Source organism: Castor canadensis, chromosome 9 (genome assembly GCF_047511655.1).
Source record: "Castor canadensis chromosome 9, mCasCan1.hap1v2, whole genome shotgun sequence".
NCBI classification, from domain to species: Eukaryota; Metazoa; Chordata; class Mammalia; order Rodentia; family Castoridae; genus Castor; species Castor canadensis.
The window spans coordinates 20,852,529-20,876,357 of NC_133394.1; the positions used below are offsets into that span (position 1 = coordinate 20,852,529).

Consider the following 23,829-nt stretch of genomic DNA (forward strand, 5'->3'; position numbering starts at 1 on the left):
TCCCGGTACTGGTGTTTGAACTCAGGGCCTTATGCTTGCTGGGAAGGCACTCTACCACTTGAGCTACTCCACCAGCTCAAGTTTTGTATTTAATGTGTCCTTTCCCAGTGACTCGAGTAAACTATGCAACATGTTGAAAAAAAGAGTACTGGGTTTAAAATAGAGTGTGCAGTCTAGCCTCGGTAATACGGATAAACCATTCCCCTGTGGAAATGTAGGAGGCTTAAAAACACAGAAAGGTGAGAGAAGTTGCAAGTTTAAAAGCAAGTAAAGGAGGAAAACATTTACTTTTGAATGTAAAAGGAAATCACTTTTCCACTTCCATTTTCTCTTCAGTTCCTCCTGCTTTCTTTAAAATGATGGTTTGTCTTACCTCTTACACGTTCCCTGCTTAGGTCTGTCTTACAGTGTGTTTGCCTCAGACTTCCAGTATAACAAACAAAGCATTTGCAATGTACAGCTTCAGTTTTAGTATTCCCACGATTAATGTTAGGAAATAGAATGGGGGAATTGGGGTTGGAGGAGCCAGCCCTTTTCTGGAAGTATGGGCCGTAGTGAGGATAGACTTTGAAAGTTGGGAAACACCAGCCAGCAATGATGTCTTACCTGACCGTGGTATTGCAGGCTTTGGAGTTTTGCACCTTTCTGTAGGGCACCTGTTGTATGAGTCTGGCCTGGGAGGGTGGTAGCCTCTGTATTAAGGAGAGGGGATCACATCTGTGTCCAGAGGACTCCAGAGACCAGTCATCAGTTGCCTCTTCCAGGATCACATTATGTTCTTAATTTTATCTTGGTGAGATAAAATTATGAGAAATGATATGTATGAGAAATGATATATCCTAGTGCCTATGTCCATCACATGTAGAAACAGAAATGTGCTGTTTCATAAAGAGCCAGTTGTACTTGGAGTAGTAAAAGAAATGATTGATCATCCATTGAGTTTTCTATTAAAGGAAATTGTACACAACCTGCTTCTAAAAGGTGGTAGGTGGGATGGAATTCTTTACAGTAGAAATGAAAGTGAAGTTTCCACTTAAACTGCAAGGATTTTGTGGGTGTACCCTTTCACCTTCAGCATAATTTAAAGAGAAGCATACTCAGTGTGCATTTCCACTTACTGAAAGTGAATCTGTAAAGGAGAGCCATGGGAACTCCTGATTTAGAAGTAGTTAGTGCAAGCAAGGCTGTGGAAGGGAGTGGGTTGAAAGGTGAAAAACCCATGAGGAGAGAAAACTGAGTCCTTGGAGAAAGCCATTTACACAAGCTCCAACACACCAGCAGATCTGAGAAGAAAAGTCATTTGCTCCAAGGGAAAGTAAATGAAGGAATTTAAGGGCACATGTACATCTCTGTCACACTGTGTTGTACTTCCTGGTCTGAATCCCTGTGTTAGAAATCATTTTGTTTGCTCTCCACTCCCATGAGGTAACTGACTCTGTATGTGACATGTGCCCATGTTTTGAAATCACTCAGTGTATTGTTTTAAGTAAGATCTGATTGCAGAAATGGACTCTGTAGGCTGTTTCACAAGATGTTACCTACTTCATTTCAGGAGACCTCACACATGTTTTTTAAAAAAAGAATAACTCATTACTTCAAATCTGAGTAGTTTAGAATTTATATTTGTATCACATATTCTGTTTGCAACATCTAAAATTCTTGCTGGCTCTCCTTTTTTTGTTTTCTCTTTGATTTCTGCTGCTTTCCTGAAAAAACAAAACACCTTGTGGCTGGGGGACTGTGTTCTGTAGTTTTGTCTATTCACTGCCCCAGAAAATACCATGCAAAAAATGATGTTGAACTGTGCCAAATCTTGATAATGTGATTATTAAAATTTTACAGTATAGGGGTTGGGATGTTAGGTTTTTTTTTTTAATTCTATCAGGTGAGTTCAGTTGTCATTAATTTGGTGAATGATAGGAATTGGAGGGGAAGTGCCAGTTTATTGGGTAAGGCAGGACCCTAAAAGATCTAGAAGGCTGCATTCTGAGCTGAATCAAAGAAAAAATTCAGAAGATAGTGTCAAATACAGTATTTGAATATGTGGGCAAGAGAGACTGCTTGCAAAGGGAATGCTGCAAGGGGTCTGTATTAGGGTTGAGGGTGGACTGGCATGCTGGACTTGGTTCTGGTGACCACCTTTATAAGGTGTTCAGTGGAGGAGCATCAGAAGCACATTTTACTCATGCAAGGACAACCTCTGGAGCACGGCAGAAGTGAGTGATCTTCCCGCCATTTGACTTAGTGTACATCTGAGTAGGACTAGTGGTGGTAGCAGAGGCAGATCTCGGGTCTTGGGATCACAGCCTACTTACTAGTTCCAGAATGGCTTCCTGAGGCACCCCCTTTCCTGGTGGGATGAGGCACCAGCATCTCTTACTGGCAAGTTCCCTGTGGTTCTAGGAATCTTTCTTGGAGGCTTAGCGTAGAATCTGCTCCCTTGAACTTTTCAGTGACCTTGTAATACAAGTGCCTAATTTCTTCTATTAAATCCCTTTCTGCTTAAACTAGCTAGCTTGTTTCCTGTAATCTCTTGCTGAGAGTAAAGAATTTTAAAATGAGAATTAATTGCATTTGAAACAGAAGGGTCATGAAGTATACTGAATGAACAGTGGATGGATAGATGGATGCATGCATGCATACATGCTTGTGTACATCCATAGTCCACAAATGCAGTGTTCTGACTAACCAATGGGTGCTGCGGTATTGCTTGAAACTTCCCCAACACACATTTCTAAGCTCTATCTCAGGCACTCTGATTCGGGGGAACTAGGGTAGCCCTGAAGTCCATAAGCTTCTTCTGTGTTTGACACTGTGACAAAAATACATGAGAAAGTCAACTAAGGTAGGAAAGATCTATTTCAGCTCACAGTTTCATAGGTTCCAATCCATGGTCGGCTAGCTCAATTAGGCCTGTGACAAGGCAGCAACATCATGGCAGAAGAGGAAGCAGAGAGAGAGAGAGAGAGAGAGTGATTTTGGAGACAAGACATCCTCTTCAAAGCCAGCCTTTCCCCCTTCCTCCCTCCAGTGACATACTTCTCTGACCAAGTCCCACCTCTAATAGCCCATTTAGCTGTAAACTCATCCATGGATTAATCCACTGACAAAGTTACCTCCCATTAACCCATTACCTGGCAGCCAAGTTTTTAACATATGAGTCTTTTTTTTTAATTTCAAGGGATTAATTCTGTCACCACTGCAAAAATGTGGTAGTGTGGGGTACACAAGATTTCTCTCTTTTTATTGCTAGAGGATGAACCTATTTCTACTGTTACTGAATATAGTATGAAAGTTGAGTTGTTTGTAATGAACGTTAAAAATTCAATGTAATACTTTGTTCTAGTTCATTGCGAAAATGCTGTTAGTGTATTTTCTTATCTCTATTTAAGGAGAAAAACAATGGAAGTTACTTAAAATACAGAAATGCTTTCTAAGAAAAGAGGTTCCAGGGATTACTTGGAGAACCGGTGACTCTAGAATTGAATAGTTGTGGAGTTTACTGAGCTCCAGAGGCCAGGTGGTTGGTGTAAGCTCTTATTCTGCTCTTCTTTGATTTTTCCACCTCCCTTCAATCTCCTACCCCCAACTCTGCTCCTGATATCTGCCTCTCTTCATCCTCTCCCTGGCTTTTTTTTTGAAAAGATGCATGCTAACTGATGAGGAAGAATGTCTCCGTTGTTCTGCGGTCTAATAGTGCCTGCTTGAATGAAATTGATTGTCCCTCTATGATCAAGTCCTCAAAGCAGCAGGGGTTGTGGGTCAGATGGGTCTCCACTGAGGGGCAAGGCTGTTCTTCTGCAGCTGCCAGGTGGCCTGAGATCAGGCAGCATGATTTTGTACCAGGATAATAGGCAGGAATTAACTGCAGTTTACAGAGTGCTGCATAATGATGGGAAATGTGGATGGTGCTAATCAAATGCATCTGCTTATGGCATTTTCATTGTTTACAACAGGCGTGTGTGTGTGTGTGTGTGTGTGTGTGTCTGTCTGTCTGTCTGTCTGTCTGTGTATGTCTGCAACAGGAACTGAGCCTGTGGAGTTTGGATGGTATGTGTGAGAAAATGCATCTGCAGAAATGGTTCCCTCTTTCTTTTCCTACATGGGATTCTGACAGAATGATTGAATTAGGAGACTGGCATGTATGCTAACTGGCTCTTGATTATTTTTTTCAAACCAGTTTTACTGAGATAGAATTCACATGTCATTATATAGTGCCATCCTTTTTTTTTTTCCTTAGCATAATTTTAGGGTTGTGCAGCCATTTGAATGTTTGTGTCCCTCTTAAAAGAAGCTGTTGGTTCTTTTATAAAGAAAATACATGGTTGGGCTAGAAGCATGACTCAAGTGCTAGAACACCTAACTAGCAAGCAAGCAGAAGTTCAACCCCCCCCATACCATCAAAAAAAGAAACTACAGGGATACAAGGCCAGATGTGGTGGTGCACACCTGTATTCCTAGCTACTTGGAAGGTAGAGACAGAAGGATCATAGTTTGAGGCCAGCTTGGGCAAAAACTGGAACCCTACCTGAAAAATGAAGTAAAAAGGGTGTGGTTCAAGTGGTAGACCTTAAGCAAAAGGCCCTGAATTTAAACCCAAGTACCACCAGATAATAATAGTAATAATAATAATAATAATAAAAAAAGAAAGACAATGTGCAGTATACACCCTTTTTTTGGCCAGCCAAAACCTAGGGCCTCTCTCAAGCTAGGAAGTGCTTTACCACTGAGCTATATTCCCAGCCCTGTTTTAACTTTTTAAGAGACATATTTTTCTTTCTTTCTTTTTTTTTTTTTAAAGTGGGAATGCAAATTACTTTAGGGCTTTTGGAAATTCATCCTGTTTTTCTCAGAAAGCACTTGTTTCTGTGAGTAGTCATAAAGTGTATTTTAATGTTTCGAAGTTTGCCTACTTTGCTGACTTTTGGCCCCAACTTTATGAATTGTGTTGTGGTTACTGGGCTTGTCTGTCTACCAGTGAGGACCTTGTCAGCTTCACGTGACACATTCTATTTATCTAGCTTAAGCATTAAAAATAATTCATTTGCTCTGTTACCTTGAAAGAAGCAGGGGTGTTAGCTTCAGGCATATGGATTCCATATTCTGTCGTGCAGATTGGGTTATCAGTTTACCACAGCCAGTTCTACTATAACTGGAGGAACTAGGCATGGGAGTGAGGTGCATATCCTCTGCAGAGTTAAGCCATGCTAGGCCTCCCCTCAGTTTGCCTGTTGTTATGTAAGAGATCTATAAATACCATAGGTTTTGATTTTTATCTTCATTGTGGAATTACAAATCTACTTACTCAACAGTGAGACCAAAAGAACCTCTGAGGCATGCTGCAGTCAGTAACTGGTGTTGCCGACCCCGGTGGATTTGAACCAGGCCCTGGGCCCTCGGTGGTCCTTTTCAAAAGCTTCTTCCAAGCCAATGGTTAGCAGCCAGGACTTCTTATAGTCCAGATCTGTCTGGTCAACAGTTTCTAGCTTATGCTCTTCCATGTAACTTTTCAATGCTTGATTCAATGACCTGTTTTCCTCACTAGGATCCCACATCTTCTGTGTTTTTAAATTCCTTAGTCATCTTGCCATATTATTAATAGTGACAGCATTTGTAATTTAGTAATTCACTCTAAATTTTGAATACCTCTTGCACAATTAGACCTGACACCTTTTAAAGGCTGAATAAGAAATACAATTTACCTGTCATTGGTTTTGAAAAAATATTCTAATGTGTACACTTGAGACAGAGGGCCCCTAGAAACCTCCATTATGACGTCCCTATGACCTTAAAGGGTGAAAAGAAAAAGGAGGACCAGAATGAAGACCATGTGAGGATTAAGGCACAGCCAATCAAACATTGCTGGTATAGCCAACCAGAATGCTGCTTTCTGAACACTCAATTAGCATAGAGATTGAACTACGCCCTGGAGAAAATATATAAAAAACCTCAGACCGTGTCACTTCTCTGGCAGCTCTCAGGATCCCTTCCTTCCCATGGGAGGTTTCCTTCTTTTCCTTAATAAACTTTTTTACCTCTATGCTTACCCTTCATTGTTCACGAAGTTCATTCCCTAGCTTTGAACTTAGGCTCTGTGAGACAAGAACCTGGAACACCGACCCGCCCTCTGGCTAAACACCTAAGCCGCAAGGTTGAGAGGAGGCTTTTTGTCCTACTCAGATCTTCTGTTTCACTTTCATTGGTTTTGTAAATTAGATCTGGTAAAGTTGAAGTTTAAATTTGGGAAACATTTTTCTTGATCCTATAGTTTCTGACATGTTAGGATGAAGCCAGCTTTTACTTGATAATGGAAAAGGAATATTCTGAGTCCTAAATTGTGGTTTTTATAAAGAAAAGTTAAACAGCTTTTCTTTCATTTAACAATAAATGTTACTGAGTGATAGTCTCTGAATGCTGGGGACACCTTAGAAACAAAATAGCCCAAAATCCTTCTCCAGGTGGACCTTGCAGGGAAAGACACCAGCCGCACACTGAGCATACTTGATGAATTTGATGGATGTTGGCGGGCATAGTATGTGGAATGGAAATAGTTGAAAAAAAAATGGGATGAGGACAAAGGAAGAGCATTGTGGGGCTGGATCTTGGTTAGGACAAGGGGTTGAGGACCAGGAGCAGGGAGAGATTTTACGAAGGTTTGACGGTGGGAGGAAGTTTTCCATGATTTGAGTGGAGAATGTTACAGACAGAGAGAAGAGCCACCACAAAGGCCTTTGAGGCTGGACCTTCTGTATACCTGGAGTGTTCTCAGAGCCTCCAGAAGATCCCCATGGCCAGGGCAGAATGTGTACCAATTAGCGGAGAGAATTGCCTGTGGTGAGGTCACTGGGGTAGTGTGGTGTGGAGGTCACCTGAGGCCTGTGAAAGTGGAGACATCTTGCACATTGTGAGCAGATCTGGATTAGGTTTTAAAAAGCCACGCAGTTGGTGTTGAACCCAGCTTTAATGGAGACAGTGAGGCCTTGGCAGCTTGTAGTAACTGAGGGACATGGACTGGCTATGTTGAAAGTAGAGCTCACAGGAGTTCAGATGGGTTGGATGTGGAGTGTGAGACAGAAGATGGTCAGGGATGACTCCTAGGCTGGACCTTCTGAGTGACATTTGGTTTGGGCTGAGATCAGGAGAAGAGTTCTACACCTACTGATGTGTGTGGATGAGCCACTGGAGTACTAGGGTTGGGGAGAAGGCTGGGCTGGAAATGGACATTTGTGATATTGAAAGCCTTAAGATGGGATGTGAGAAGCATGTGAGTGACTAGATAATAAGAATAGAGTTGGGACTGAGCCAGGGTGTCTGCACTGGGAATGGAGGAGACTGGGAAGTGACCAGGAAGAAGCTAAACCAAGTGCAGCAAAATAACATAACCAAGTATTTTGGAATTGAAACTTTGGTTAGCTTTTAGAGTTTATAAATGTGATATGTGCTAGTTGAATCCATAAGAAAGGAATAATTATGAGCTGTATTTAGGAAGAATGTACCTTCCTATTGTTCTTGAGCCTTTATTAAACGCATACCACTCTGGTTTTTTTTTTTTTTTTTGCGGTACTGGGGCTTGAACTCAGGGCCTATACCTTGAGCCACCCCACCAGCCCTTTTTTGTGATAGTTTTTTTTTCAAGATAGGGCATCACAAACTATTTGCCTCGGTTGGCTTCAAAGCCTGATTCTCCTGATCTCTGCCTCCTGAATAGCTAGGATTACAGGTGTGAGCCACCGGTGCTGAGCTCGGAACATCTTTTAATATGCTCAGAGACTGAGGAACTTAACAGTCTTGGAAAATGCAGGAAAAGGGAAATGTTACTGATACTCCACTCATTCCAGCATTGCTGTGAATATTTTGGTAATTGCCTTCTCATTTTCCTTTGTGTGTGTTTAGTTGTAATCAGGTTGTGCACAACAGTTTTTCTGTTTCCTTTTACTTGTTACGGCAGCAATTTTTCCACTTCCTATTATAATCTTCCATCTTGATGGAGAGCTCTCGTTTGAAGTTGGTGGCTGTTAGTATAAAGATTAAACAGACCAAGCCACATTGTTACAGCTGGTGTTAATTGCTGCATGCAAAAGGTGCCTATTGCACTTTCCTGCTGGAAGGTGAGGGGAAGTTGTTAGAGAGGAGGAGGGCTGTAACAGAGATCTAAAAGCAGGCGGGGGCCGACCTGGCAGTGGGAGGGGAGCAGACGGAGTGAAGGCCTGTGCAAGGGAGCCTTGGCTCCTGGGCTCCAGGAACCATGCAGGGCCATTCTTTCTCTTCTTAAGCAATTACACTTCAGCACCCTGGAATGTGTGAAAGAAAAATTATAATTTAAAAGGAAAACTCTTGATGCACTATTTGCATATGAGTGAGTCTGTACAATTAACAACAATTAAGTTCCCGGGCTGAATTGAAAGGGAGGCCCTGCTATTGTTGCTGGGTCCCTGTGGACTGCTGCCTTTGGCTGTCAGCTCCCTGGAATTCAGTTGGCAGGTGTGCCACCACCTCCTGACTCCACCTCTAATAAGTGGAGTTCTGCTACAGACTCTCTTTAGCTCTCCGTCGATTTGCTTCTGTAGTGCTATGGAAATCAGAATGGGAATCCCGCCTGTCTGGCCTTTCTCCTGAACTTAGCAGGGATGGTTATCTCCATCCCCCGGTCAAAGGCATGTAGTTGGTGGGGCACTCAGCAGAGTTTTCCCACTGGATTGAGGCTCTTACCTTGATTTTATAATAGTAGTAAAATTCTGGTCACAGGAGCCTTAGTTGATTTCTCGTACCCATCTTTCTAGTTAGTCCTGAGAATTTAGCCAAGTTCTTTTCTTCCCTGTTGTGCTGTATGCCAAGGAATCCTTTGTTCCAACACAGCCAGGAAGAAGACTCTGTTTTCCAGATTGTTCCTTCTTTGGTTTTACCAGAGGTCTGCAGTGGGATCCAGTGTTAAACAACTTTAAGGAGCAGGGAACTGTTTTCTATTGTAAGCTTCCAGCAGCCAGAGCATGTGTGTTGAGGTGAGGGGTGAGGAGGATGGTTACCAATAATTGAGGAGTCATGAGTGATCTTTAAAAAGAAGAATATTGGGGGCTCTTATTGACAGGTCTCCTTCTTGTTCTTTGTTCCTAGAAGACCAGATGGGGATATTACTTGGGTATTCCTCGTAGTACCTCTTCCATCTCTGGTGTGACCACATCAGTCTGGAATACCCTTTTACACTGTGCACCCTGAAGTGTCTCACAGAGATCCCCAAAGTCCCCTCATGTCTGGCTATGAGACAGATCACTAAGTTCTGAGTCAGTCACACACAAGGAGTCTCATTTATATCAGTGTGACTAACACCCCCCTCCCCCATAGTGAGTGACTTTCCCCTGTGAAATTCTAAGGAATTCCTTCCTTAGAATTTTGCTTCACCTGTAGGTTTGGGTTATATTTGTGTTAGTGTTACTGCTTAGTCATTTCATCTCTTCATTTATGGGAAGCTCTGGCTCTGGACTCCTTAAAACTGGAGTGGTTGCTTGCCTGCAGCAGGCATCGTGGAAAGAGGTGATTGCATAGGATTTGTGCCACTGAGCAGTGACCATTGGCACTTTGTTTCTATTGGAATTAAGTTTTGTAACCACAATTGCTCCAGAGAAATCCAGAGACAGGCAGCTTCTGGCTCCAGGCTGGCGCCCCCCCCCTCTCTGCAGAATGCCTGGTACCTTCCTTGGTGCTCACGTGTTCACAGCAGACACTGAGGAGGGGATCGACAAGAGGCCAGCAGGAGCTGGGTATGGAGTCCTACCCTTGTAATCCTAGCTTGGGAGGTAGAGGCAGGAGGCTCATGAACTTCATATCAAGCTGGGGGTGTGGCTCAGTCATAGAGTAGTTGCTTACATGCATGAGGCCCTAGGTTCAATCCCCAGTACCATAAGGAAATAGAAGAAGAGACCATAGGGTTCCTGTAGGCACTTCAGCTTTTGTTGCATTTGCTGGATCTTACTCCCCCGGTCCTGTCCAGATGCAAGGGAGCCTTGGAAATGTATCCACTTTACAGGAGAGGAGAAGAGCCCAGATGGTAGAGACCAAAGAGCAACCTGTCACAGAACCCTGGGATAGAAAAAGAAGCTATTATCATTTGTTTCTCAAGAGATCATTGATTTTGACACAACAACAGCATAAGTTGTCCCCTGCCTGCCCCCATCTGACTTGTGTTAAGGAGTTCTTGCATTTTTGGGCACATTCTAGATGGGCTTCTCGAGCATCAGTATTCTTTGGGTTTCACATGAGGAAAATCAGCCTTTAGCCACTCTGAGAGTGGGATTATACCAAAGAAGTGAGTTTGGCAGTCAGTCCTGCTCTGTGGCCAAGGGTGTGGTGAGTGTTAGTGTGTTCAGCAGACAGCTTGAAAGTGCCACTGAGAAGCCTTCTGCTACATCCTATTTGCTTATTCATATGTTTGTTGTTGCTGAGGATGGAATACAGGGCTTTGTGAGTGTTCAAGCATACTCTACCATTGAGCAATACCTCCAGCTTTCCTTTTTAAAACCTTACTTCTGGATGGGTGGGGGTAGATTTTTATTTATTTATTTTTTTAAGAGAGATCAGAACTTCCTGAGTAACATCATATTGCCCAGGTATTCCGAGAAATACTAGTGGGCCCCAGGAAAGTGGAAGATCCCTGTGAAGCCATGGGGCTGCTTCACTCACTTATGGTCAACTAGGCCATGAGGCTGGCCTCAAGGAATAGTTAAAAGCTTAGAAATTTGGATTGGATTTTCCTGGCATTGTTACTAACATTCTTTATATTTGTCTGAACATTATTTTGCTATTTTTCTCATATTGGGTGGTTTTTTATTTTAACTCCGTTCAGTGTGTTTCAGTTCAAAGGTTGTTCTGGGACATAAAGTTACAGAATTACTCTTTCATCCTGTTGGGGAGCTCTAAGAAATTACGTATTCCCATTTTTATTTTATCAACCTTTTTAGCAATTTGGATGGTTTGGAGTTTTTCCTTTGTTTGAAACTCCTCCTAAACTTCACCTGAAGATAGCATATCAAGCTTAGAGGACCTTACTCATGGCACCTCTTTTAGAGTGATTTTTCCTAATGTCATTCACACAAGATGACCTTTTCCTTCTGTGACTAGCATAAACAGGGCCTGTGCTGTATCTTAGATGTGTTGTATGTGATACATGTCATAGTCACTAGGATATACTATTGGCTTTTTTTGGTCACTGGGGTTGAATTCAGGGCCTTGCGCTTGGTAGGCACTTGAGCTACACCTTTTTGCTTTAGTTTTTTTGGGTGAATAGGGTCTCGCATTTTTGCTGGGCCAAGTCCTCCTATTTACGCTTCCTGTCTTGCTGGAACAAGCATGTGTAACCACATGATTGATTGAGATGGAGGTCTCATTAACTTTTCGCCCTGGCTGGCCTCAAACCTTGATCTTCCCAATCTCCGCCTCCGTAGTAGCTGGGATTACAGATGTGAGTCACAACACCGGCCTTGCACTTGCCTTTTGATTCTTGAATTTCCCTGCCTTGACTATGGCAACGTTTTAATGCAGGTGTGTAGAAGAAATGAATGTCAGTGGGTTTCTGAAATCACCATTCCTGGTTTCATACTAGAATAAGGTCAGCTACCAATTGCTTATTAGATGAGCTTTTAAAATGGGGGGCTCACTGTTAGCTTTCCATTACTGTAACAAATACCTGCGACAATAAGCTTATAAATAGAAAAGGTTTATTTTGGCTCACAGCTGTAGAGGTATCAGTCCATGATTGTTGGCCTCTTTGGTTTTGGGTTTGTGATAAGGCAGTCATAGGCAGGACATGAAAGAGAGGGGAATGGAAGGAGCTGGGAACAGTGGCCTATTCCTAGTGACTGACTTCTTCCCATTAGGCCCTGCCTCTTGAAGGTTCCACCACCTCCCAGTAGTGCCACAGGCTAGGGACCAAGCCTTTAACACATGAGCCTTTGGGGGACATTTATCCAAACCACAGTGCTCACCTCCAGGAACTAATATTTAAATTTATATGGACACTGTGAGAACTCAAAGTTGATTTTTCTAAATATAGCTATAAATTTGCACAAACTTGTATTGTTCACCCATGATTTTGGAGGAAAATGTCCATCCCTAGTCTCCTGGATCCCCTGTTGTGCCTGTGAATGTCTGTATTCGTCTCTTCTTTCCTGTGTACAGCATCTGGCATAATTTATTAATACTCCAAGCATCCAATACTGAATTAGTTTTCATGCTAACAAGCTGTCCTAGAGCTAAAAGGAAAAGCAAAAGGGATTTTGTATTTTGCACACTTTAAAATCATATTTAATTATTTTAACATATAACAGAATGGTTTGCCTTAGAGTCTAGGAAAGTTTTCATATCTTTAGATCACAGAGTAGAAGCAGTCAGTTGAAGTAAGGAGAATGTTGGGATGAGAGTTAGGGAAACACGAGTTTAGTTGCTGGCTTGTTGTTTTATAGGTTTTCGCAAAGTCACTTAACCAGTTGGCTAAAGAAGTTCTTCATAGCATGTGGGATGTGATATGATTGAATGTGTAAATGTAATGGTCTATTTCAGAGTTCTTTGATTTGAAAATGCAGTGCCTTTTGAATATAAACTCCTGATGTTGACAATGGAGAGGAGACTAACTTAGGTGGAGTGAAAGTACGAAATCCTAGGACAGCCCTCAGTCAGCATCAGTTGTCTGTTGGAGTTAGAGGCAGAGGACCGGAGAAGAGGTACCCACAAGAACTCCAGCTGCACTCATAGGCAAGCCATTCACCAAAGCGGGAATCCAGCACAGTGAAGGGGGTACGGCATTGCACACAACATTGAATGTCATTTTAGATTCCAGTGCCTGCTACCACCCATCTACAGAACATGCTGGTACAGATAGAAACTCAACACAGGAGCTCTGTGGAGGACTCTGGGCCACAGATAACATGCTTGGGAAGTGCATTAATTAAAACACAGAAACTAACTGGTTCATTAAGTAGAAAAGGAATTTATTGAAAAGATATTGGGCAGCTGACAGAGTCTCTAGGAAGACTTAAGAACCAAGTTCATGGAGCCAGCAAGCAAAAAGAGAACGCAACAGCTAGAACCAGTCTCCTCCCCTCCTCCTCTCCCCTTCCCTGCCCTCCCCTCTCCTCCTTCCCTTCTGTCTCAATCAATCTGTGGGTCAATCTGGCCACATCTTGGTCATGTGGCAGCACCCTAGCTGCAGGTGGAGCTAATGAAACGTAACTGGCCCTCTCCAAGTCCAGAAGGGGAGACTTTGGGAAATCTGTAGATGTAGTCAGAAAGATGCTGAACAGCAACAAAAATGACAGATGTCTATGTAGGAAGCATCAGACTAACTACTGGAGATAGCAGACCCAGTGGATGGTGGGTGCTATTGGCTAGAGTAAGAAAGTTGAGGAAGAGCCTAGAAAAGAATAGCATGGCAGAAATGACAGGGGAAGAGGGTGCAAGAGGGAGATGACAAGGAGGCCCTAGAGGAAGGAGGAAGTGAGTGGGAGAGGTTTCCAGAATCCCAGGAGGGTGGTTCCAGAGAGAGAAGCCAGAGGACAGATTAAGTAAGTTTGGTGCTCAATTTAACAGTTTATGATCATTGATAACCTCAGCAGGAGCAGCGTTGGTAGAGTGAGAGGGGTTGGTGTTAGAGAGGAGGGAGGAGATTTGTAGGAACAGGGTCTCAGTGTTTTCACATCTCATTTATCCACCCCATGGCCAAGAGGACTTTGGCAAGTTGTTTAAACCCTCAAAGCATCTGTTCTTCAAGTATGAAAATGGAGAAGTGTGTTAGTCAACTTTCCGTTACTGTAACAACTGTGTGAAACAATCAACTTAAAACAGTTGTGAAAAGGCTTACTGTCTATCATCAGATAGGCCCATTGCTTTTTGGACTCTGGTGGAGGTGCTGGGTGGCAATGGTGGGGAGCAAACTGTTCACCTCACGGTCTCAATCAGGGAAAAAAGAAAGAAGAGAGGCCAGGTACCAACATCCCCTTCAAGAGCACCCCCACCTCCCAGTAAACTAAAGATCCCCTATAGGCCCCACCTCTTGAAGGTTTCCCCACCTTCCAACAGCACCAAGCCTTTATGTGTGGGCCTTTGGGGGACATTCAGTGTTCAAACTATAGCAGACAGTAACAGTTTGTGTACAGGCTCTTGGCTTGTATGTGCCACATGTAATCAGTACCTGGTGCTTCATAGATGTACTTTGTCATTGTTCTTCATCAGTATTTTGCCATGAAGGGAAGAGAGTTTGCAGGAAACATGGGAAGGTCACAGGGTCTTTTCTCAAGTGAATAGAGCATGGATCTCTTCATTCGTATGCTTGGGGAAGAAAGAGCATAGAGGGGGAGATGTTGAAAATCCCAGAGAGGGTAGGATAGGGATGTGAACCTAGGATCCATCCAGAAAGGGTAGCTGGCTATGGTATTAGTCTTTTGAGAGAAGCATCTCCCTGAGAGTTAAGAATGCTGAGAGGGTCAGCAGCAACTTTAAGGACAGATTTAGCATGAAGGGTTTTGTCGTAGTCTCAGTAAAGTTGAGTCATCAACACTCTTAGCTGCCTTTAAACCCAGGTGACCTGTTACCAGCAAGAGTGCCTCCAACAGACCCTGTAGGTGTTACTCTTAAGACTGTCAAAGGATAAATTAAACTGAAAGATCTTGAAGCCTGATGCTTTCTACAGTGGAAGAAACTAGGAAAATCATGTTCTGCCAAATGCCTTTTTTCCCCTCTGTGGGAATTTAATGGGAAAATACTTGTTTCTGCCTCCATTGTTAAGTGGTTCTTTGTAAGCACTGTAGTTGATGTACTAAGGAATAATGGCAGTTCAAATTTAAGTAGGAAGGTCTATGTCTTCTTGGGTTTTTCCTAAGGATAAACTTCTTGGGAGAAGTCTTCTCTTAAAAATAAAAACAAAAGTTTGGTGGTGTGGCTAAAGTGATAGAGCACCTGTTTTGCAAGTGCAAAGCCCTGAGTTCAAACCCCAGCACCAGAAAACCAACCAACCAACCAAACAAAACTATAACAAAGTAAAGACAAAAAACAATGTGTAGGACTAAGATTATGATGTAAAAATTTATCACATAGCTAGTTAATACCTCATTTCTGAACTTTTATTTATTTTTGTGCTTAGGGTGTTGCACATACTATTGGCAAGTGCTCTACCACCCAGCCACATCCCCAGCCCACAGCTTATATCATAAATGGGTCAGTGCAGGCCATTGCTGTTCAGTGAAGACACTGAAGTTCAGCACCTTGCCACATCACAGTCTCTGGATGCTGTCAGTGCAGAGCCAGAGGGATGCCTGGACCTGGAGTGCCTGTAGGCTATAGAGGAGCATCAACAAGGACTGTCCCAGGCTGGGCCTTTATATATCTGTACTTTGGATTGGTTTCAGATCCAGCTGCATAATGCAAACATACTAAATTCTTCTAAGCTGTGGATAGCAGCTGGGTGTCAGAAATGCCTAATTTTTGCTCAGGGGAAGGTGAATAAATGAATAAATAGACCATTGAATGATGTACCCTTAAAAGAACAGGTCCTAAGGTATTGGCACAGTAATCCCTACCTTCAGAGTCCACTGTGAAGCTCACATTGTTGTGACTAATGAGAGCAGCCCAGCAAGTAACTCATTATCATACCGTGTCTTTCCTGGACATTTGAATCTAGGCAAGAGCATTATTTTTGCATGGTGTAATTCCTTAGCCCTTTTTGAAGCAGAGGGGCTTTGTGAAGTAGGTGTGAAACTTTTCTTCTTGTCCATGCAACATTTTGCCCACATTTCAGGAGCCACAGCCACTGTCTTGGCCTTAAAGAGGTTTTTCTTTGTTTTGTTTTTTAAATTTTGGAAAAACATATTGTTCCCTCCAGGTGTTGGAAGATTTTGTATCTAAAAGGCAGCCAGCTGGTAGATACTGGGAGGGAAGCTATTTTTCACTTGCTTGGAAAGGACAAGGTTGTCTTTTAAAACAGTGCACTCATCTCTAGAAAGTGACTAAACCTTTAGGAGTAAAGTCAATACAGATCCACAACATAGGAAACTCATCTCTTGCATTGTGGTTGAGTGTCAGTAGGCTTGGCCTCTACCCCCAAGCAGGACCTTCCTAGTGAGCCCAGAGCTGCTTCTGACCTGCTGTCACCTCTTTTCTCTCCTTGCTTCCATGGGATTCTCCACGTGTCCCATGCTTTTCCCAACCTTTTCATCTTTGCTCATGCTGTCAGCTCTGGTGTACCTGGCCTTCATCCAGTGTCCTCCCTCGGTAGCTATTTGTCAAGGGCTAGCTCATGTCTCAGTCTTGAAGACCTTTTCTATACCTGTGTGTCCTGCTGCGGAGAAGGATCAGTTCTCTGCAGAAGATAGGCGTCTTTAAAATAAGCTCTTTAAGCTAAACATTGATCTACCATATGATCCAGCAATACCCAAAGACTGTGACACAGGTTACTCCAGAGGCACCTGCACACCCATGTTTATTGCAGCACTATTCACAATAGCCAAGTTATGGAAACAGCCAAGATGCCCCACTACTGGCAAATGGATCAAGAAAATGTGGTATCTATACACAATGGAATTTTACGCAGCCATGAAGAAGAATGAAATGTTATCATTCGCTGGTAAATGGATGGAACTGGAGAACATCATTCTGAGTGAGGTTAGCCTGGCCCAAAAGACCAAAAATCGCATGTTCTCCCTCATATGCGGACATTAGATCAAGGGCAAACACAACAAGGGGATTGGACTTTGAGCACATGATAAAAGCGAGAGCACACAAGGGAGATAGGAGGATAGGTCAGACACCTAAAAAATTAGCTAGCATTTGTTGCCCTTAACGCAGAGAAACTAAAGCAGATACCTTAAAAGCAACTGAGGCCAATAGGAAAAGGGGACCAGGAACTAGAGAAAAGGTGAGATCAAAAAGAATTAACCTAGAAGGTAACACACATGCACAGGAAATCAATGTGAGTCAATGCCCTGTATAGCTATCCTTATCTCAACCAGCAAAAACCCTTGTTCCTTCCTATTATTGCTTATACTCTCTCTTCAACAAAATTAGAGATAAGGGCAAAATAGTTTCTGCTGGGTAGCGAGGTGGGAGGGGGTATAGGGAGGGGGTGGAGTGGGTGGTAAGGGAGGGGGGAGGGGGAGGGGGGAGAAATGATCCAAACATTGTATGCACATATGAATAAAAAAAAAGAAAATAAGCTCTTTAGGGGCAGGAGGTCTAGTTCAGGGGTAAAGTGTGTGCTTAGCATGCATGAGGTCCTAGGCTTTATCACCACACCCTCTCCCTACCCCCACCCCAAATAAGGACTATGAGAGTATGTGAAATAGGGTCCACATCTCATCTAGCCCCACTCTTTGAAACCTCTGCTGGAGCCGGGGTGGTAGAGTCACTTGCTCTGCTGTTCACTCTGGAAAGGTAGAGCATTGTCTTTGAAATGACATATTTTTTGACTTACGTCATCTGAACAGTCAGAACAGTTAGCTACAGTTAATTTATTTCCCTGTCTAAGATGGGACTAACTTTTTAAAGGTGTGTGTGATGTCAGTAGATAGATTTCATTTTCCTGGGAATAAGGAATCTGGGCAGCTACATGCTTCTTAGGGTGTTAAATTCATCCAGCACAACTTGGTCATTCTGCAGAAGAGAGAGACACACCCTGTGTCACGTGGCACTCCTATTACAACTGGCACCTAACCCAGGCTTTCTCATTTCCAGTGAAATGTTTTTCTCTTGGCTTAGCCACTTTTTCAGACTCTTTGTTTGTTTTATGTATATAGGGGGGATTGTGGCCAAGTGTAAGGAAAAGAGAAAAACAAAAGAAGAAAGGTGATCTTAGGCAAAGGTAAATCTTTTTATAAAACAGCATGTGTGAAATTCCTTGTCCATGTGTCCTGCTGCTGAGAAGGCTCAGTTTTCTGCAGAAGATGCACATCTTTAAAATAAGACTTTTAGGGGCTAGAGGTGTAGGTAATGGGTAGAGCACTCAAGTAGCATGTACCAGGCTTTGGACTCTGTCCCTCGCTCCTCCCTCCTTCCCCAGTAAGGACTAAGAGAATATATGCAACAGGGTCCACACAGCAAGAGTACAGAAGAAAACAACTCCTCTGTTTTTTTTCTTTAAATAGAGCTTTTCCTTATAACTGTCTTGCAGAGAAAGGGTTAAAATTAAATTTAGGATTGATTTTTGCAAGATGTGTGTATTTATTTTATGCCAGATGTTGGGACTTCTAAGAGTGAAAGAAGCCACGTGGGCTATGACGTGCATGAACTGTGTGTATTATTAAGGGTGAAATGTGGAAAGGTTAATGCTTTTGAAAGAAAGGGGAAAAGGGAGGATGCTTCATTGTTTATTGCTGTAGCTCTTGAGACTTGAGTTACTTCTTTGAAGCTGTTGGTTTAGAAACAACACTTTGACATTTCAAACACAGTGTAGCTTCTTAGCTACGACATTTGAAGGTAATTTTTAATGTCCATAGTTGACTAAATTTCAGCCTTATGCTACTTACCTCCTATTGGAAAAGCCAATAATCTTTTTTTTTCCTCAGCACTTCACACCACTACATTAAACACAGAAGACTTCTGTGACACCCCTACACCCTGCCCCCCCCACCCCCAAAAAAGTGTGGGAATTTCTCCCCATAGCAAGCAAGCAATCATTCTGCTGCAGATACCAGATAGGGTCCTTTAGTCCAGTTCAGTTCTGACACTGTCTACCTGGAGGAAGTCAGATCCCACTGACTTGAGTGAGTGCTCACTCCCCACCCTCCCTACCTTAGATGCCAGTCTCAAGCTGAGGCTGTGCTTCTTACTCGATGGCTCTAAATCGAGGTTCCCATAACCTTCTGGTTTGAGTAGTTTTCTAGAGCAGCTCACAGAACTCAGAAACATTGCATTTACTGTTTTATTAAGGATATGACAAAGGATTCAGATATAGAGATGTATAGGGTGGGGCAATGTGGAATGGGGCACTGAGCCTCCATGCATTCCCAGGTGCTAACCTCAAGGGTGCTTAGCTGTTCATAAGCTCTCTGAATTCTGTCCTTTGCGTTTTTATGGAGACTTCATTGCACAGGCAAGACTGCTAGTAGATTGGGTGTGGAACCCAGCAAGGCCTATCTATTCAGTTGCTTCTCAGCCTCTCTGTGCAGCACAGGTACTGGAGACCCCCAAGGTCTCAAGACCTTGTTAGCAAGGGAGGTCAGAAAATTTCTTCGTGGCCAGCCCAAAGCTAGAGAGATGGGGAAGATTTCAGCTTCTAAGACATGTCTTAGGGAAGAGAAATTCTTATTTGTGGGGCCTGCCTTGGGAAGGGAGTTACAAGCCAGGAACCATGGTAAAAAAAACAAAAATACACATATCATACTATCACACACCTCCTCAGTCTTTAATAGGTGTTTGAGGAGAGAGTTTGTGTATGCACAGACTCTCTCCAAGTTAGTACCTGTGTCCAAAATGTCTGTATAAGAATTGATTTTTAAAAACGGATGTATTTTCCAAAGCATAAGGTTTAGGAGAGCTGAAATCTACCAATGGAAAAAAAGAATCTTTGACTTGCAGGAAAACATTGACATGATTTTGTTTTTCTATTTCAAGTTGACGATATCCAGGTCATTTCTATTATATTACTTTTGACTGAGCCCCAAATGTCTGGTTTTGGGGAGGTATGTAAAACTTCCTGATTGTGGGATGTGAAAATCAGTTATGATGGGAGATGTCCCACGTTTATGTTTTATTTGTTCTGCCTAGAGACAATTACTGCCAACCCATCTGGGACTTCTAAATCCAGAAGTCAGTTTGGATGTTGAAGTCTGTTGCTTTCCACCTGTCCTCATTGCTTTTCTTGTTAGATGAGTATTAACATCTTCGTAACGTGAGCTAATATTTATTGTACTTAACTTCATGCCAGACATGAAGCAAAGGCATTGTCATCTCATTTTATCCTCATAACTGTAAGGTGTAGGTACTGTTGTTCCCTGCATTTTACAGATAGCAAAGCTAGAATTAAAAGAAGTTAAGCAGCTGATCCACTCAGGATGGGGCAAGTGCTGGCTGTGGGCTAGGTTTGTCAGGCTCCAACAGCCTGAGTGGTCATTCTGCAGATGGACTGAGCTGCATAGAGTCCCTGGATAGGTCATGCAATGCCTGAACTTGGTATAGTGTTCATTTTTCCAGCCTCCACAGAGGGGTTGGAATTTTGGCTCTGTCTCTTTGTGCTATGTGACCTTGGGTGAACAACTCAAATTCTCCAGATCTTATTTATCCATGTAGAAGTTGCTTGTAAAATCTGATGGCAGACTCAATTTTTAGTGCACAGGACAGGAAAGGACTGTGTCATTCATTATTTCGCTCATTACTTATACAGTAGCCTGACTTTTCTAAAGGTAATTTTTGTTATGTGATACTTCCAGAATGCTGAGCCTTGGTGAGCTTCGTCTGGAATGGGATGCCCATGGTGGACCCTCCTGTGGCTCTTCACATTTTTCTGGAGGCAGCTAGGGTGTTAGTGACCTTCTTTGCAAGCAATCTGAGACATTGGTACTGCCTTTTAGGGCTTGAGGTAGTCAAATAAATAGTGTACCTCTTCTCTGTCCATGCTCTAAAGGAGTGGAGAAGCTGACAGGAGTTAGGCAGAGGAAGACTGAAGTGTCATGTCACCTTTATTATTAACAAGATAAAGGAGACACACAGAGACCATAATCAAGAAAGACCTTTTAGGAGGAAGGACAAAGGAAGGGAGCCTAAGATAGATGCAGAAAGTGGAAGAGAAAGAAAAGATCACAATTAGAATTCTCCCTGTGAGATGAGGACTTTGGAGCCAGTTCTCTGGTCTCTGCATGGTTTGTGCTTTCAAGAAAAAGGGGACTTTGAAGAGGGACTTGCTGAAGGTCAGAAAGCTTTTGTTAGCCAGCAAGCTTAAAACTCAGATGTCCATAACTAGATCAGCTTGGTGGAGGGCGACTTGGAGGAGGAGAGAACTGGAAGATTCTGTTCTGGAAAGCTACTTTTGAGTCTTTGAAAACAGAATGGATGTTACCTTTAGCAGCTCTCCAGTTAGGCATTTTTGGATTGCTTAGCTTTTAAAATGTCATATGGCAGTTGATAGTTCATCTGCCTATGTATGTATATATCTAAGAAATCTTTAAATGTGCTTATATATTTTGGTACATGTTTGTTTTTCTCTTACTTGTTTTCTTTATATGATTTTTGTATGTTTTTCTGCTATATTGATTTGTGGCCTTTGATTCTGAAGGAAAATGAGATCACAGGAATGGTTTAGTAACTGCTAAAAATGTGATTTGTCTCATGAGATTTTAAATGGTTGTTATTTCTACAGGTCTGGTGATCATGTCAACTTTCAGGAGCTTCCCTGGGCACACCACACTGCTCTTTCCCAGTCACTAGTAATCTTAACAAAATTTAGGGGCCAAAGTCCTCTCTCAAACACACCTTAGATAGATGCCTTTTGCTAATTTGGGATGTATGAATATAGTGATGCTATCTGTATCCATACAGAAATGAAGCCTACTAGAAGTTAAATCCTTTCACATTTCTGTCTGACAAGATTTATACATTTGATATGAAATTATATTAACCATAATCTAAAAGTGTCTTAAATTTTTGCAGTTCTAGAATTTTACTGGAGTTCTAATAATTCAATTTCTTCATTTAAAATCTTAATTTGGATTCATCTCTAAGAAAGCGAAATTGAGAGTCATCCAAATGAATTTGGTATCCAAATTTTAAACTACATCAAAAGTAATCTTTCTTTTCTCCTCTTTTAGCTTCTCCGAGAAATTATTTAGTGGAAAAGGCTTACATTTTCAGCCATCATTTCTAGATTTTGGAATACAGTAAGTATCTGTTCTTTATAATTAAGAAACTAATTTTATTTCTGTTTTTTTATTTTCATCATGTCTTTCATATTGATATGTACATTTATATATACAATATTAAATTTTAAGCATATTAGTAATATGAAGAGATATTGATCCTGGGACTTGTTAAAAGGAATATTTTCATGAAAAGTCTAGTGTAAGAGTTGTTTTAGCCCTGTATTTAGGTTTTAAGTTTGTGTGTATATGTATTTTTACAGTCTTGGCAGTTGAACTTGGGGCGTTGTGCATACTAGGCTTGTGCTTTACCAATGAGCGACATCCTTAGTCCCCCTTTCCTTAAATTTTAATAAATATACCTTGTACTATTTTGTAGTGATTGGAATTTAGAGGTTGATTTTAAGCCTTTGTATTTCTGAAACACATCAGATCACTGTATAATGAAAAATTCAGATTATTGATAGTTTCTGAATTCGTTCAAGCTTGATTTAGTTTTCCTTATTGCTGTGCCTTCAGGACTCACAGTAGCTGCTTGACAGTTACTAGGATTAAGACTGAAACGTAAGTGGGGAAGACAGTAAGTGAGCTGTAATGACTTACAGTGCTTCATGTTGAAAACAACAAAATGAAGAAATTGTGACCTGAGGGTCTGTTGAGGGCCTTATTTGGGAATTTGGAGAATTTAAGAAAGGAGTAGGGGGAAGCCATGGAAAGGAGGCAGCTTAAGGACTCTCGTCTGTGATACAGAATGAAATGTGAAAGTGTTATTAACCTTGCTGGTTAATCTCAAGGAACAAAATGATAAGATCTGATTGTTACACATTGTATATACATACATTGAAATGTTGTGCTGTATGTCACAAATATGTACAATTATGTGTCAATTAAAAATAAAATTTAAGGAACATCTGTAGACTTTGAATAAGGAATAAAAAGTGGTACTAAGCTCCCTGGAAGAGGATATGACAGCAGTGAAAAGAGAACTTGGAGCCAGTAGGTCAAAGCTGGGATAATAGTGTTTGGAGTGTGAAGTCTCTGCTTGCTGAGGGAGCCTGGGTCCTTTGGGTCTGTCGGTTCAGTTTTGCAAAGCACTTTTCTGAGTTGTAAGCAAAGTGCTGATGGTGAAGGTAAGCTGGTGACAGGAGAGCACCTGGGGCAAGGGGCCATGGTCTCTGCTTTCCTTTATTCATCTACTCCTCCTTTCCACTTCTTTCTGAGAATCCTAAGATTAGAGCTACAGGGAAGGAAAAGGAATCTGAGGTTTAAAATACCTTGTTGAGCTTGGTAAAGGAAATTCTGTAAAAAGAGGAGAGAAAATAGTGGTGGAGTTTGCAAACATTACAAGATTCTAGATACCTGCTTTGTTTTATACTTTTTATTATTAGATAAAGAAATTTATTGGAAGCAGAATTTATAATGTCACCAATTTCAAATTCTGAGAGAGTGCTTTGCTTTTGTGCAAGGTCTTCACTGTAAAAGGAAATTTTTTAAGTAGGGCTGCTTTAAAGTGTGTATATTAATACATTGGCAGATATGATAAAATGGATGTAGTAAGCACAAGTAGATTAGGAAAGTAATTCCAGTTCATAGGATCCTGGCTGTCTAATACTTTTTCTCCTCAGTAACCAAAGTTCTAAATCAGTGGGATACATGTATATTTGCCATATACCTTCATTGCTGGTCCTAATAGCTAGAAGCATGTTCAAAGTATGTTAAAGGCTTTGATTTGAAAGGATTACTAATTTTTGCATTTGAATCACCTTTAGAGGATTCAACTTAGTTTATGTAATTTTTCATAATTTCTAATGTGTAACGACATTTCTCATCATTTGAGGTTTATGTCAAACCTGGAAGGATAATGCAGGTGGGCATTGTTTGAGAATGTGTGTATCATTTTCCATTATCTTTGTATGTGAGCATGTGCCACAAATGTTCATACATTTGTTGCTGAGTGAGAAGTAAGACGGTTTGCTCAAGGTTATTTCCCTAGAAGTAGAGGAAT

The 23,829-nt window shown here is 41.8% G+C and overlaps 1 protein-coding gene across 3 annotated transcripts in view; it reads left to right on the forward strand.

Annotated features, from left to right (window-relative positions):
* The window catches only part of Tmem131l (transmembrane 131 like), a 147,488-nt gene that overhangs the window by 52,004 nt on the left and 71,655 nt on the right, over positions 1-23,829 (forward strand). For all 3 annotated transcript variants that reach the window (XM_074041322.1, XM_074041323.1, XM_074041324.1), the window contains exon 4: positions 21,777-21,845. In XM_074041322.1, the coding sequence (XP_073897423.1) occupies positions 21,777-21,845 (69 nt within the window). The remainder of the gene's footprint in view (positions 1-21,776; positions 21,846-23,829) is intronic.